Raw genomic sequence first — 12,021 nt, 5'->3', positions numbered from 1 at the left:
GGCTGTTTGGAAGGCCCTGGCGGCCCCCCAGGTCCTTGAGCCAAACCCCCTTTGCCGTCTGATTCGAACCCTCCTCGCCTGCCCCACCCCCTTCCTTCTCTGCACTTCTGGGCCTGGCCTTTTCAGCCCTGGAAGCTGCCCAAGAGCATATCTTTGAAGCACAGCAAAGGTTAGGAAGGAGGAAGACAGAAATGTCCTCTGGGTTGGGGGAGTGGGAGAAAGGAATTCCATGCACGCTCCCCGGGAACCGGAGTCCTAGTGGGGGCGATCGGCCTGGCCTCGGCAGTGCGAGCTGGTCCTGCCTCGCCTTCTGGCCGCCGGGCCCTGCGTACAGTGAGCTCTCTTCTCCCGGCTGTGGGCCGCCAGTGGGGAGCGGTGGCCCTTGTGTACAGCGCTTGTCTCAACCTTGGCTCACAAGGGTAAGAGCCAGGCCCTGCTATCCGCCCTCACAGGATGCAAGACCTCATAATTGTCTTCAATTACAGACAGCGCCGGCCCTCAGCCCTGGCTTCCAACAGGAACCAGAGCCCAAACCACTTCCATGGGGGGTAAGGGGAGCCACCCAGCCCTACTGCAAGGTTTGGGGGCTCCCTGTGGCCTTTGGGCACTTCCAAAGCCCACAGCCCACAGGGCTCAGCCAGATTGCTGCTCTGGGGCTGCTCTGGGGCTGCATCAGGCCCGGGCCTGTTGCACATCCGCCTTCTTTGTCCCCGATCAGGATGAAACTTCTGTGAGCAGTGAAGATTTTGATATGAACGACTCCACATGGATGTCAGCTGACCCACACCTGGCCTCCAGCCTGAGTCCCAGCCAGGACGAGAGGATGCGGAGCCCTCAGAACCTCCACAGCCAAGAGGATGGTGAGTGTCCCTTGGTGGCCGGTGGGGGAAGGGGCCGCACCTGGGACCCGGAGGCCTAGAATCTAGGGTAGTGGAATCTGGGCTGGGGGCTCTAGGGGTGGCTTCCAGCTGCCCTTGGTGTCCTGGTATCTCCGCCAGTGCCCCAGCCCCTGGTGCCAGGGGAGCAAGTCCTCCTGAAGGGATCAGGATAGAGCTCTTGGGGGCCCGCAGCCCGGCAGGTGTCCTGTCTGTGTATCCTGATGCTCGCAGGCTGGTGGAATACGGATGTCGGATGTGGATGTTACCCCAGTTCGGGTCTGGGAAGGTCATTAGCCAGGGACCCGGAAGAGTCCAGCCGCCCAGCAGTGAAAGGAAGATATGAGGCTGTAGGACAGGTTCCGTGCCTGTCACCTGTAAGCCAGCAGGCAATGCACTTGTCCACTGTGTGTCCCCAGCCTCTTAGGATAGGAAGTGGCCTGGCTGAGGAGCTTCCCCAAGCTCTGGCCCCCCTGCCCTCCAGAACTGGCCAGGCAAACTCCTCTGGCCTCCCTCAGAACAGACGCTTTCTCCTTGGGATAGGGAGAGTTGGGCTCAGAACTCAGATCCCAGGGGGGTCCATTCTGGAGGGCCTCTGTAGAGCCCCCAGGGGGCCAGGGCTCTGCGGGGACCAACGCCTTCTGTCAGTTATAGGCAGTCATGGGCGTGGGGTGGCACCCGTGGTCAGCGTCTGTGGTGGGGCTCCGTCTGGTTTCCAGGGAGGTGATGGGGGTGGGGGATGAGCCCAGGGCTGAGCCTCAGAGATGTGGGGTGTAGAGCCTGCAATTAGGAGGGGTCAAAGGTTGGGGCCTGGAATGCCGGAGGGAAGTGCAGTGTTAAAAAGGGGTGTAATGTTAACTCTGGGAAACGGGTTAGCCTTAAAGAGTAAATAAGGGGTAGGAGCCTTGCAGTTTGGGTCAAAGTTCGTCTCCATGGCAGAACCCGCGCCTGCCTCCCTCCTGCCCTCGCAGGCCTGAATCCGGCTTTGTCTGGGAGGAGAACGAGCCTGGAGGCAGCTGGGGAAGCTGGGCCAGGGGCTGGGGAGCCCAGAGGGTGGTTTTGCCAGGACTGGGGTACAAGGCTGCTGGGAAAGAAAAGACTTTTGTGCCCTGACACCTCGTGAGGTCAGCACGACCCCCTCGTGCTGTGAGCCTCCCCACCAGAGCGTCCCAGACCAATACCACCTCCCAATATTCCCACGGGTGGAGGCAGCCACATGCTGCTGGGGGCTCAGGGCTGCAAAGTGCCCGGCAGCTGACCTCCTTCCTCATCTGAGCTGAGCGAAGGCCACACCAAGAGCCAAGCCTGCAGAGCTCAGCCAAGGGCATAGGGTTAGACCTTCCCAAGAAGGATCCAGAACATTTTTTTTAAAACCTGAGTAATAGGACTGAATGGGGGCCATATTTCTTCAACTCATTCTTTTAAAAAGTTCTTAAGTTATTGTTGCTCAAAACCACCTTTTGGGAGTCTGATCTCTGTTGGAGACACTTCCCAGGGAGATTTGGCACTTTGGGTGGTGGTGGGTGGTGGTCTCCTGGTCTACCAGGATCAGGTAGCAGAAGGGAGTGCTTCTGTGGGGGTCACGGCTTCCTCAGCATCAGTTTCCCAGCTGTCTGGGGCTTGGTTGATCGGGAAGATGAAGTGGAGAGAAGCCGTGAGACTGCGGAGCTGGGGGTGGGGGTGGTGGGGGTGGGCAGCGCATCCTGTGGCCAGTTCCATGGGAGCTTCAGACCGGGGTCCGCCTGGGCGTGGTCCTGCATGTCCCCCTGCTGGTCCCAGGGCTGAGGCAGGCTGGCCTGCCTTCAGGACCAGGGTGTTTATCAGGGCGGGCAGCCAGAGCTAGAGACAGGGAGGTTGGTGTTGACTGTGATACCATCAATTTAATTATTTAATCAGAGTCTGTGTCTGGAGGCTGTGGACTGATGGGCAGGCCAGAGGCGGACCTAAACCCGGCACAGGGGGTCACAGGGCTTGAGAAGGCCCAGCTGTCCAGCCTGGTCTCTGCTGCCCCTTCTGGTTCTAGAGCTGTAGGTGACTGCGGTGTTTCTCCAGCGCAGTGGGTTCCTGCAGGGTTTTGGCTGGGTCCAGAGCTGGCCCAGAGTCTTCGTCCCACCCTCCAGGCCCCAGGGAGGCATATAATCAGCTCCCCGGTTTGACGGCGCTCACGCTGTGGACACAGGCCGAGATCCGGCTCCCATCACTGAGTTGACGGGAGACCGCCAGACTGCAGAGTGTTCTCATGTCCCCCTGTTGTTAATGATGGGCTGGGGTGGGGGCAGGCCGGGCAGGGGCTCAGGTTGACCGTGTACTCCGAACCCAACCAGCAGTGCTCTGGGGCGGCTTGCTGTGTGGTCTCTGGCCATCAGTCCTCTGCGGAACTGGCAAATTGGAAAGATGAGGTCTGAAGCCCCCATTGTGAGTTCTGCAAGGCACAGCCCATGTCAGTCTTGCTCTCTGTTCTGTCCCCAGTGACTTCAGCTGCATGCTTGGCACACTACAGGGGCCCACTGACCGTTGTTGCCTGAATGGAGAAAGAAACATTTATCCAGACCTGCCCCCCTGTGTACCATCCAGAGGGGACATAGGTCCACCCTTTGTTGGGGACAAGTTGGGTTCTTTGTTCCTAAAGACATCCCCAGTCTGAGTACCTGGGTCTCTTTTCCCTTAGCCAGAAAGTGTGGGGGCCCCCAGGGCTGTGCCAGGGAGTAACCCCCTCTGGCCCAGAAGCATCTCAGGAAGGCAGGTGGTTTGTACATGACTCACACCTGTTGGCTGATGTGTTGGGGCCCTCCTCTTTCTCCATCCTTCTTCTGGCTCTCCTCCTCTTCCTCCTCCCCGGCGGCCCCCCCACCCCCCAGTTTTCAAACTGTGACAAATGCAGATGAAGTCTGGCAGGGACCAGAAATGAATTGGTGCCCCCGCTCCTCCCCGCCGCCCCCCACCCCGGGGCCTGTCTCTGGCTCCCCTGGAGTGAGAGTGTCCTGCCCTAAGCCCCACGCAGCTGTGCCTCCTCCCCCACGTCTGGCAAGCCTCCACACCACGGGTCTCTCATGAGGGTGCCATTCACGGCCCCCCAGCATCATAGCAGCAGGCCTGGGGCTGGGGAGAACCCCACGCACGGGGCTTCCTCCCTGGGGGCTGTAGCTGCCGCGGGGGGCGCACATCGCTCTTGTCCTCCAAGATGTGGGAGATGAAGCGAATGGGGGTGATCGGACCAAACTCAGGAGGTGGCGCCGGGGCAGCCTTCCTCTTTCCACCTTGGTAGGTGTCGGCCATGTAGTTCCCCAGAGACGGGCAGGGGCCCCTGGGAGCCACAGGGGTCTCCCTCATGCACTCAGAGCACCAGGCTTTTCTTGCTGATTCTTGCCCATGTGGGGCCAGACATTTTCCAGACCTGCTGCTCAGCCCTACCTATCTGAGGCTTTGGGCTTTGAGTCCAAGCGGAACTCTGTGCACATCTTCAGTGCCTAGAAAAATACTTGGCCCTGGGGCTGCCTTCTGGGGGCAGAGAGAGAATGCCTGGGAGAAACCAACTGTTGGGACTTTGTCCAGAGACACTGTAGTCTAGCATTGACTTGGGACCAGATGGTAGGTCTGTCTGCGATTATACCCAGTCTTTGGGATTATCTGTGTGATATCCACCTCTCCACGAGAGCACAGCTCCCTGGAAGCTAGGACCCCAGCGCCCAGCACAGAGCCTGGCACAGAGCAGGTAGGGGGAAGTGTCTGTTGAATGAATGAGTGAATAGAAAAGCGCCTGTGCGGTGAGCCAGCAGGTGTCCTGGACTTTACCTGCGGGGCTAGGCCCGGCTCTGGGGCTGCCGCTGGCAGAGCCAGCCGAGGGCCCACTCCTTGATTTCCCCTTGATGTGCTCCACTGGCCTCTTGTTCTGCCCCTTCCTGAACGGAAAATGTGAGGCCTGGCCTCCAGAAGGGATGCGAGGGGGTGGGGAGCGGACATTACTCACCTCCCCGGCAGACAGGAAGCCAGCGCCAGGGGAGAGCAGAGGGTCCCGCTTCCCTCTTCCTGCACTGTCGTCTTCCTGCAGGGCCTTGGGGGTGGGGTTGGCTGGGCCGGATCCCTGGGCTGTCCTGGGGCCTTCCTTTCACAGCCTCTGGTTTGTGCCTCTGAGATGAGACCACTCCTCCAGGCCTTTGGGACCACCCCCCACTTTCCCCCTTCCCTCCCTCCAGTGCCGGGTGCCAGCCCTTCCTGCCTCTCCTCCTGTGCCGATTACCAGGCCATGAGGGGCCTTTGGTTCTCTTGGGGCTCTTAATCGGTTTTGTCATGCGAAGGCTGATAAGCCCTGTTCTGCCTTTGGGACAGAGAGGGATAGGGGCAAAGACCCAGGATCCGGGTGGGCTTGAAGCTGCCTGAGGGCAGGTGTGCCTCTGGAGAAATGTATTTTCTGTTTCCCCTGGTTTCACAAGTGTTAGATTTAGTGTAGAAAATTTAGGAAAAAAAGGAGCAAAAAAAAAAATCAAAATGACCAATATCTGGGGCATCTTTTTCTCAGTCTTTTCTGTGGACATAATAAAAGTCTTGTTTTCTTTAAAAAAAAAAAAAAAGGCAGGGAGATCATGTCATGTTGCAACCCCCTTTTTCCTCCTAATGTCATTTGCCTCTCCTGTCGGTGATGTGGCGCTTTTTAAAGATGCCCAGTCATCCCAGTGGCTGGAATCCCCATCCCCAAGCCAGCCGAGTGCTTGGAGCTCTGACCGAGCCTTTCCTACAGGGAAGGACATGTCCTCTCCTAAGGGGAAGTGCCTTGCCCAGACTGCAAGCGACCACAAGGGTCTCTCTGACCCTGCAGCTGGCGTTAGGGTCATTTGTGGGAAGGACATGCAAGTCCCTCTTTTTCATTACCACAATCGGAGCCACAGGGGGCCTCCCTGGGGCCGAGGCCCTGCACCTGCCCAAGTGTCCTCTTCTGGGCTCTCTCCCCAGTCCCGACCGTGGAGTAGGTGCTCCACAGATGGCCTTCCAGTGGCCAGGGGCAGAGCCGGGGGGCCAGCGGAGTCCCCTGGGCAGGCTGTGTTTGCTGTGATGTTGAAGGCAGGCAGAGTGGGCCCAAGGCATGCCCGGGAAGCTCAGGGAGCCGGTCCGGTGCGGGATGGGCAGGGAAGAAGACGCTGGATGTCTGGGCTGGGGATTGCCTGCGTTCTGCATCTCTAGAAGCTCCCTTTGACTCCTAGCTCCAAACAGGAGAGCTGGAGCAGAGAGGGCCGCAGCCAGGAGGATGGAGTGAGGTGGGGTCACCTCTGTGGGCCAGGTCCCGGCTGGACACGGCTCCCTGCAGGCAGGCCTGGGGTATGTGAGCTGGTTCTGGCCTGCCCTGCCCGGGCCCCGCAAGATGGTCTTCAGCGAGTTGTTCACTCCGATTCCCGGCTCCGCTGACTGTAGCCTGGTGACTGTGACCATCGAGCCTGGGGTCTTTGGGAGTTCTTTGTGAGAAGCCCAAGGCTTCCTGCCAGCTGGCTCTTGTGGCCTTGGGTAGGGCCCTCCGCTGGCCAGAAAGGCAGCCTGGGCGGCAGGGGCCGTCCCTCTTTTCCTCACCGGCCTGTGCCTCTCCCCAAGCACCTCCCCTGTCCCCGCAGGGCCATGTGCCGGGGAAGTGGGCCGGCATGGCCACGCTGCCCTGGCCCCAGACTCAGTCCTGCCTCAGCTTGCTCCTTACTCCTTGCTCTGGGGTCTAGGGCGGATCGCTCCCCCTGCCACACGGCCGGTTCCGCACACGCCTGTGACCCGGAGGCGCGATGCGTGGTCTTGGGGCGTTTCCTCGTCAGTGGCCAGCCCGGTGCCGAGAGTGGTACTGGGCAACCGGGGCCCGCTCCCTGCTCTCAGCTGGCATGCGCAGGCTGGGGGGTCTCCTCCGCACTGCTCCCTGTTCCCCGACCCTTCCTGAGCTCCACTCAGTCCAGTCCTGTGTCTTTCTCTGTTCAGGTCCCTCTAGGTCCCCTCTGCCCTGGGACCCCTGGGTGGTCCTTACATCACACCAGTATCCCTAGAGAACAGAAGAACAGCTCCTGTTCTCCCCCTCCCCCCGGCCGGGCCCCAGTCTTGCTTCTTGGGTGAGGGCTGGAACGGGAGGGCAGGTACTCACCACGGGTCCTGGCCTTTTGTGAGTTCCTTTCCCACACCCCACCCATGTGCGCCAGGACCCCACTTCTGGATCCGGCCGCCTGCAGCCCAGGCCTCCACACGGGCAGGCCGCTGAGCAGGCCACTGTGAGATCATTCTGCTGTCCAGGGAAAAGGCTTCTGGGCAGCCACTTGCCGCCTGTGTCCCAGCTGCTGTGTGGGCCGCCGAGGATGCCACAGGCGTGTTCTTGGCGGGTGGCAGGGGGGATGCTGTTCATGCGAGGGGGCTGGGGGTGCAGAGGAGCCGGGACCAGGCCACACAGGCTCGGTCACCGGCACTACCCCGAGCCCTGGATTCTTAGTGTTCTTTGTAGGTGGCACCTGCCCTCCCACAGGCCCATGGCTGGGGTTAGAGCTCCAGGGCCAGCAACTGACTCCCCGTGGACCCCACGTTCAAGGTTGGGTACCCACCCTGCTCACCGTCCTGTCCAGGGGGAGGATTATGGCCCCTTAACCTTGGCCTCCCAGGGATGGCTTCTAAGGGACCTTCCCAGCAGTGAGCTTTTATACTGAGCTTTTTCTCTTCCATACTGTTGATCTTCACCCTGCCCCTCCCCCCGCCTCCGACCCTACCTGTCTAAGGTGAGGCTGGAAGGTGGGTCTGGGCCTTGGTCTCTGGCTACAGGTCATACCCCCTCCCTCCAGAGCAAGAGCTATTTGTTCCTATTCAAGGCTCCAGACAACTTCACCGAATGTTCCCTGTGCCCTGCCCTCCCCCAAGGCACAGAACTGGGCCCCAAGTCCTTCCGGTTATTGGCCATGGGCCACCCTGGCAGTCCCGGGTCACAGGAAAGTATCCATCATCAGCTGCGCTGCAGGCTGCACGGACAATGCTAGGCTGTCCTGGCCTCTGGCCACTGAGGGATAGGAGAGGCTGGGAGATAGCACCGAGAGATCCCTTTATTCCCTGGCTTAGGCCGGGCCTTGTGCAGGCTGCTAGGGTCTTGGGCCCCCAGATGCCGGGGGAGGACATTAGAGTAAGACAGGCTCCAGAGCCTGAGGTGAGGCTCACCTGCTAAGAAGGGAAGAGTGAGACCCCCCCACGTCCCCCCACCACACATCCACCTGGAAGATGTGCCTGGGTCTGCTGGGTGAGGAAGTGGGAATCCTCCCGCTGCTCCCGCCCCGCAGTCTAGGAGTCATTAGCCACCAGCTTCCTGTTGACCCTCTGTGGACACAACCCCCACTGTGCTGGAGAGAAGGCCCAGGGCTGTTGGCAGGGGGGACATGCAGGAGAGACACTGCCACCCCTGGCCTGTCCAAGGACAACCTTCCCAGGAACCAGGAAGTGACCGGAGCCACGCTGGCGTCATCATTCTGACCTAAGGACTGGGATGCACCAGCCCTGGGGCTGGCTTCCGGGAGGGCTGGAGTAGGACCTGCCGGGGCCCACAGACAGCACATGGGCACACATGGGCTCTGGGGCCCAGGCCCTGCCCCGTGAATCATTCACACGGTCGCCTGGAGTGGCTCTGTTTGCTCTCAGAACACATGATTTGTTTTGGGGGGGAGGGGAGGGTGCAGGGAGCATCTTGGCTAGAGCTTTGTTCATTGAATTAACATTGATTTCTCGCTGCCTGAGCTTGACTTAGAGGGTGGGGCCAGGGAGATGTAGGGCCTGGGAAGACACAGACCCAGCCTGTCCAGAGTGGGAGCATTTCTTCCCGGGGAGGGTGGGGGGGGGGGTTGGACCAGGGTGTGGTGGGGGAGAAGCAGTCGGAAACAGGGCAGTGGTAGAGGTGGGGCCAGCCCATAGCATAGATGGGCAAATGGAGGCCGAGAGAAGAAAGAGGGTGGGTGCTTTGGGGAATGAGGGGCCCATCCAGGCTCTGCTACTCACTCTGTGTGACAGCAGTGACTTCCCTCAGGGAACCTCTGGTTCCCCCAGAGTCAGGGACAATGAGTGTGCCCAGCCTCTGACACCCACTCAGTATCCATCCTGCTGCCCGGGGGGTGCTGGCCACCGGCTCCCGGCACCCAGACTCCTCTTTGGGTTGGATCCAGGGTTCCTGCTCTGAGAGAAAGGGTTTCAGTTTTAGGGGAGAATCTGGAAAGCCTAGGTCTGCACTGTGGTGCTGTGGCCGCGGACAGCCGGTGCAGAGGCTCTGGGACGGGGTGTGCTGCGTGTCGGGGGCGCGCTGGGTGTCAGAGACTTCCTAGGAAGAAGAAGGTCAAATAGCTCCGTTTGAGCACAGTATCGTTCACTTGTTGAAATAAGATTTTGAATATATTGGGTTAAATAAAATAGATTATTAAAATTCTTCCTGTTTCTTTTCACTTTTTAACTGTGGCCACTAGGAAGTAGGAGATCCGTGTGTGACTTGTGGTCTCTGCTCGCGGCTCTGAGCGCCCGGGGGTCTGGGTGTCCGTGCTGCTCAGGGGGCCACCAGCCTTTGGTAGGGCAGGAAGCTGGGGGCTGTGGCGTAGAGGTGCTGGCGTCCCTGGGCCGGTGGCCCCAGGAGCCTGGTGGGGAGCAGGGGCCAGCCCTCCACAGGAAGCATGAGGGCGGAGGGCCCCGCAGGGTGGGCAGCCGGGGCCTGAACACCAGACGATGAGCTGGGCACCCAGTGTGGCCCCATCATGTGGGAAGAGTGGGATCCCGGGGGTACTGCTGCCTCCAGCTCCTCCGTGTCCCCCGTTTGACCCTGAGGCCCTCCCCCTTCCTTCCGGGAGGAAGAGCAGGGTAGCCTGCCAGGAGCCTGGTGCTCCTGGGAACTATGCATCATGTAAACAGGGCCTGAGCCGCTGGCCTTTGTCAGAGCAGGCGAGCCCCGGCCCCGGTGCGGTACGGTGCAGTGCACTGCCCGACTGCAGCCCAGAGCCTCCCGCAGCCCAGAAGCAGGAAGGGCTGCTCTTCTGAAGCTTGTCTCCCAGGCCTGGTATCTCCACTTCCCGGCCCACAGCAGGGGCCCTAGGGCCCCCGGCTCCAGCACTCTGCCCTCCCTCCTCCGTCCCCAAGTCTAGCCTGTCGGGCTCTCATGTGTGAATTACTGATGCCCCCTCCCCAGCCAGGCAGGGCTGCCCCGCCGAGGGCAGCCCCCAGTACAGGAGGTGCGGCACCTCTGGCCCCAGGAGGAGCCTGCCCTGGGCTGTGTGCCCGGCCCCCGGCACGGTGTGTCTTCCCACCTTGGCCCAGGCCACGGTGGGAGCTGGTATGGGTCACCCACAGGGAGAGGGCGCCGCTGGCCGGGGGGCCCCAGAGCCCGGTGTGGCGATTGGCGGCTCGCACAGAGCCGGGCTTGTGCGGGCTGCGGGGCACTGGCGCCCACATAAGGGCATTGTTTGCCGAGGTAAAAGGGGTTTTTGTCTCCTTCTGGAGACGGGACAGAAGGAGGAACAATTTCCCCCATTCATCACTAATTCCCCCATTTGAATAGCAGCACATTGCCCCACGGTAAATAGACGGGCACCGCAGTCCTTCCCTGCCCTGGGCACTCTGGGCACAGGTGGTGGGCTCTGTGTCCTGCCCAGATCGGGGCGTTGCCCTCTGCCAGAGCTGGGGAGGCCTGGCTGGGGGGAAATGTTCAGAAGGGATGCATTCCCCAGCTGCTTCCCCGTGGCCGCCCAGCATACCCTTTTCTCCGTCACTTAAGACAGTCCCAGGTGGGGGGCAGTCTTGTCCCCGCCGGTATTGTTCTAGGCTCCAACAGCCTGGCCTCGGGCGGGTTGCCCGTCCCCAAGGGGCCTCCTGGCACGGCAGCCCCAATGAGGCCGGGGCAGAGATGAGAGGGTCCCTTCCAGCTGGGCGTGGGGTGGGTTCAACTGGCACACGGCCCTGCCCAGAGAGTCTCATGGCCGGAGGCCTGTGCCCAGGGAGGCCCAACTCCTGCACCCTGCAGGTCGGGCCCCACTACCCATGGGGCCAGCTGGGTGCTTTCACAGGGTCATAAAGTGTCAGAGCCCAAGAGGGCGTCAGCGGCAACTCCCTGGACTGCAGATAAGAGGAGCCAAGGAGACGGGCTGTGCCCAAGGTCGGGAGACAGTGAGGCCCCGCACCTGCTTCCCCCACCCCCCTGCTGCTCTCACTGGGCTTTGAGTACCGTCTATAGCTCCTTTAAGTCCCACTTTTTTGGAAGGGGTGGGGAGGAGGAAAGGATTCAGAGTGGACGGGAGCCTCAGCCTGGGGTGCTGACCCTGCTCGCTCTTCCTTCTTTCCCTGAACAGTGCCACGCGCTGCCACCAGACCTTCCTGGGGGTGTCAGTCACCTCGGGACGGAGCCAGGGGAGCAGACCCGGGGCCTGTGGTGGGCCTGGCTCCTGGCTCGGGCACCAGTCCCTCCACTCCTCCCAGAGGGAAGATTATGGACCACTCAGAGACCAAACCAGACACAAGTGATGCAAACCTGCTTCCACTAAGGAAACCGTTGGCTCCTATAACCAGAAAGACTAGGTGTCCCTTGGCTTGGGGCACAGATGGACGTGGGGGTGGGGCTGGTGGGATTTGTCCGAGCCAGCTATCAGCTCTGCCCCGCGGACTGGGCGGCCCTGGGGGGGTGCAGAGGAGCACTTCTCTCCAGACATTTCAGCCAGAGCCCAGGACTGACTTCTGTGTGTCCCACTTGGTCAGATGCCTGCTGATCACTGGGATAAGCTGGACTGACTGGCCAGGTGTGGGGCATGTGGTCACCCTGGAAGATGCAAGGTGCCCTCACTGGAGGAAAGGGTATGGTTTCTGGAGAGGCAGGAATCACCTGCTGCACCCCCCACCCCCAATACAGCCCTACTCGGTCTGGGTCTGCAAGGGGAGAGGGGGCGGGGCACAGGCCACAGACACAGTATGTGAGAAGGTGATTAAAATGGCTCTGGAAAAAAGTAGGTAAAGGGGTCAGCATGTCAGAGTGGGGGTGGGGAGGTCTAACTGAGAAGGTGACCTTGAAGCAAATCCCTGGAGTGGAGGGGATGCACCAGAAAGAGCGCGGGGGACAGTGTCCTCGAGGGAAGAGCAGGTGGAAAGATGTACAGCTGGAGTCTGGAGTCGGGTGACAGCAAGGGGGCTGCCTCTGGAG

The 12,021-nt window shown here is 60.9% G+C and overlaps 1 protein-coding gene across 4 annotated transcripts in view; it reads left to right on the top strand.

Moving 5' to 3' along the window:
- Positions 1-12,021, top strand: part of NOL4L (nucleolar protein 4 like) — a 130,606-nt gene that overhangs the window by 101,924 nt on the left and 16,661 nt on the right. For 2 of the 4 annotated variants that reach the window (XM_059406775.1, XM_059406776.1), the window contains one exon: positions 719-860. In XM_059406775.1, coding sequence (XP_059262758.1) covers positions 719-860 — 142 coding nt within the window. Of the gene's footprint in view, positions 1-100; positions 170-225; positions 420-718; positions 861-12,021 lie in introns of those variants that run through there. The other 2 variants (XM_059406779.1, XM_059406777.1) reach the window with 2 other exon arrangements.

Source organism: Mustela nigripes, chromosome 7 (assembly GCF_022355385.1).
Source record: "Mustela nigripes isolate SB6536 chromosome 7, MUSNIG.SB6536, whole genome shotgun sequence".
Lineage (NCBI taxonomy): Eukaryota > Metazoa > Chordata > Mammalia > Carnivora > Mustelidae > Mustela > Mustela nigripes.
This window is presented reverse-complemented; position numbering and strand designations above follow the sequence as displayed.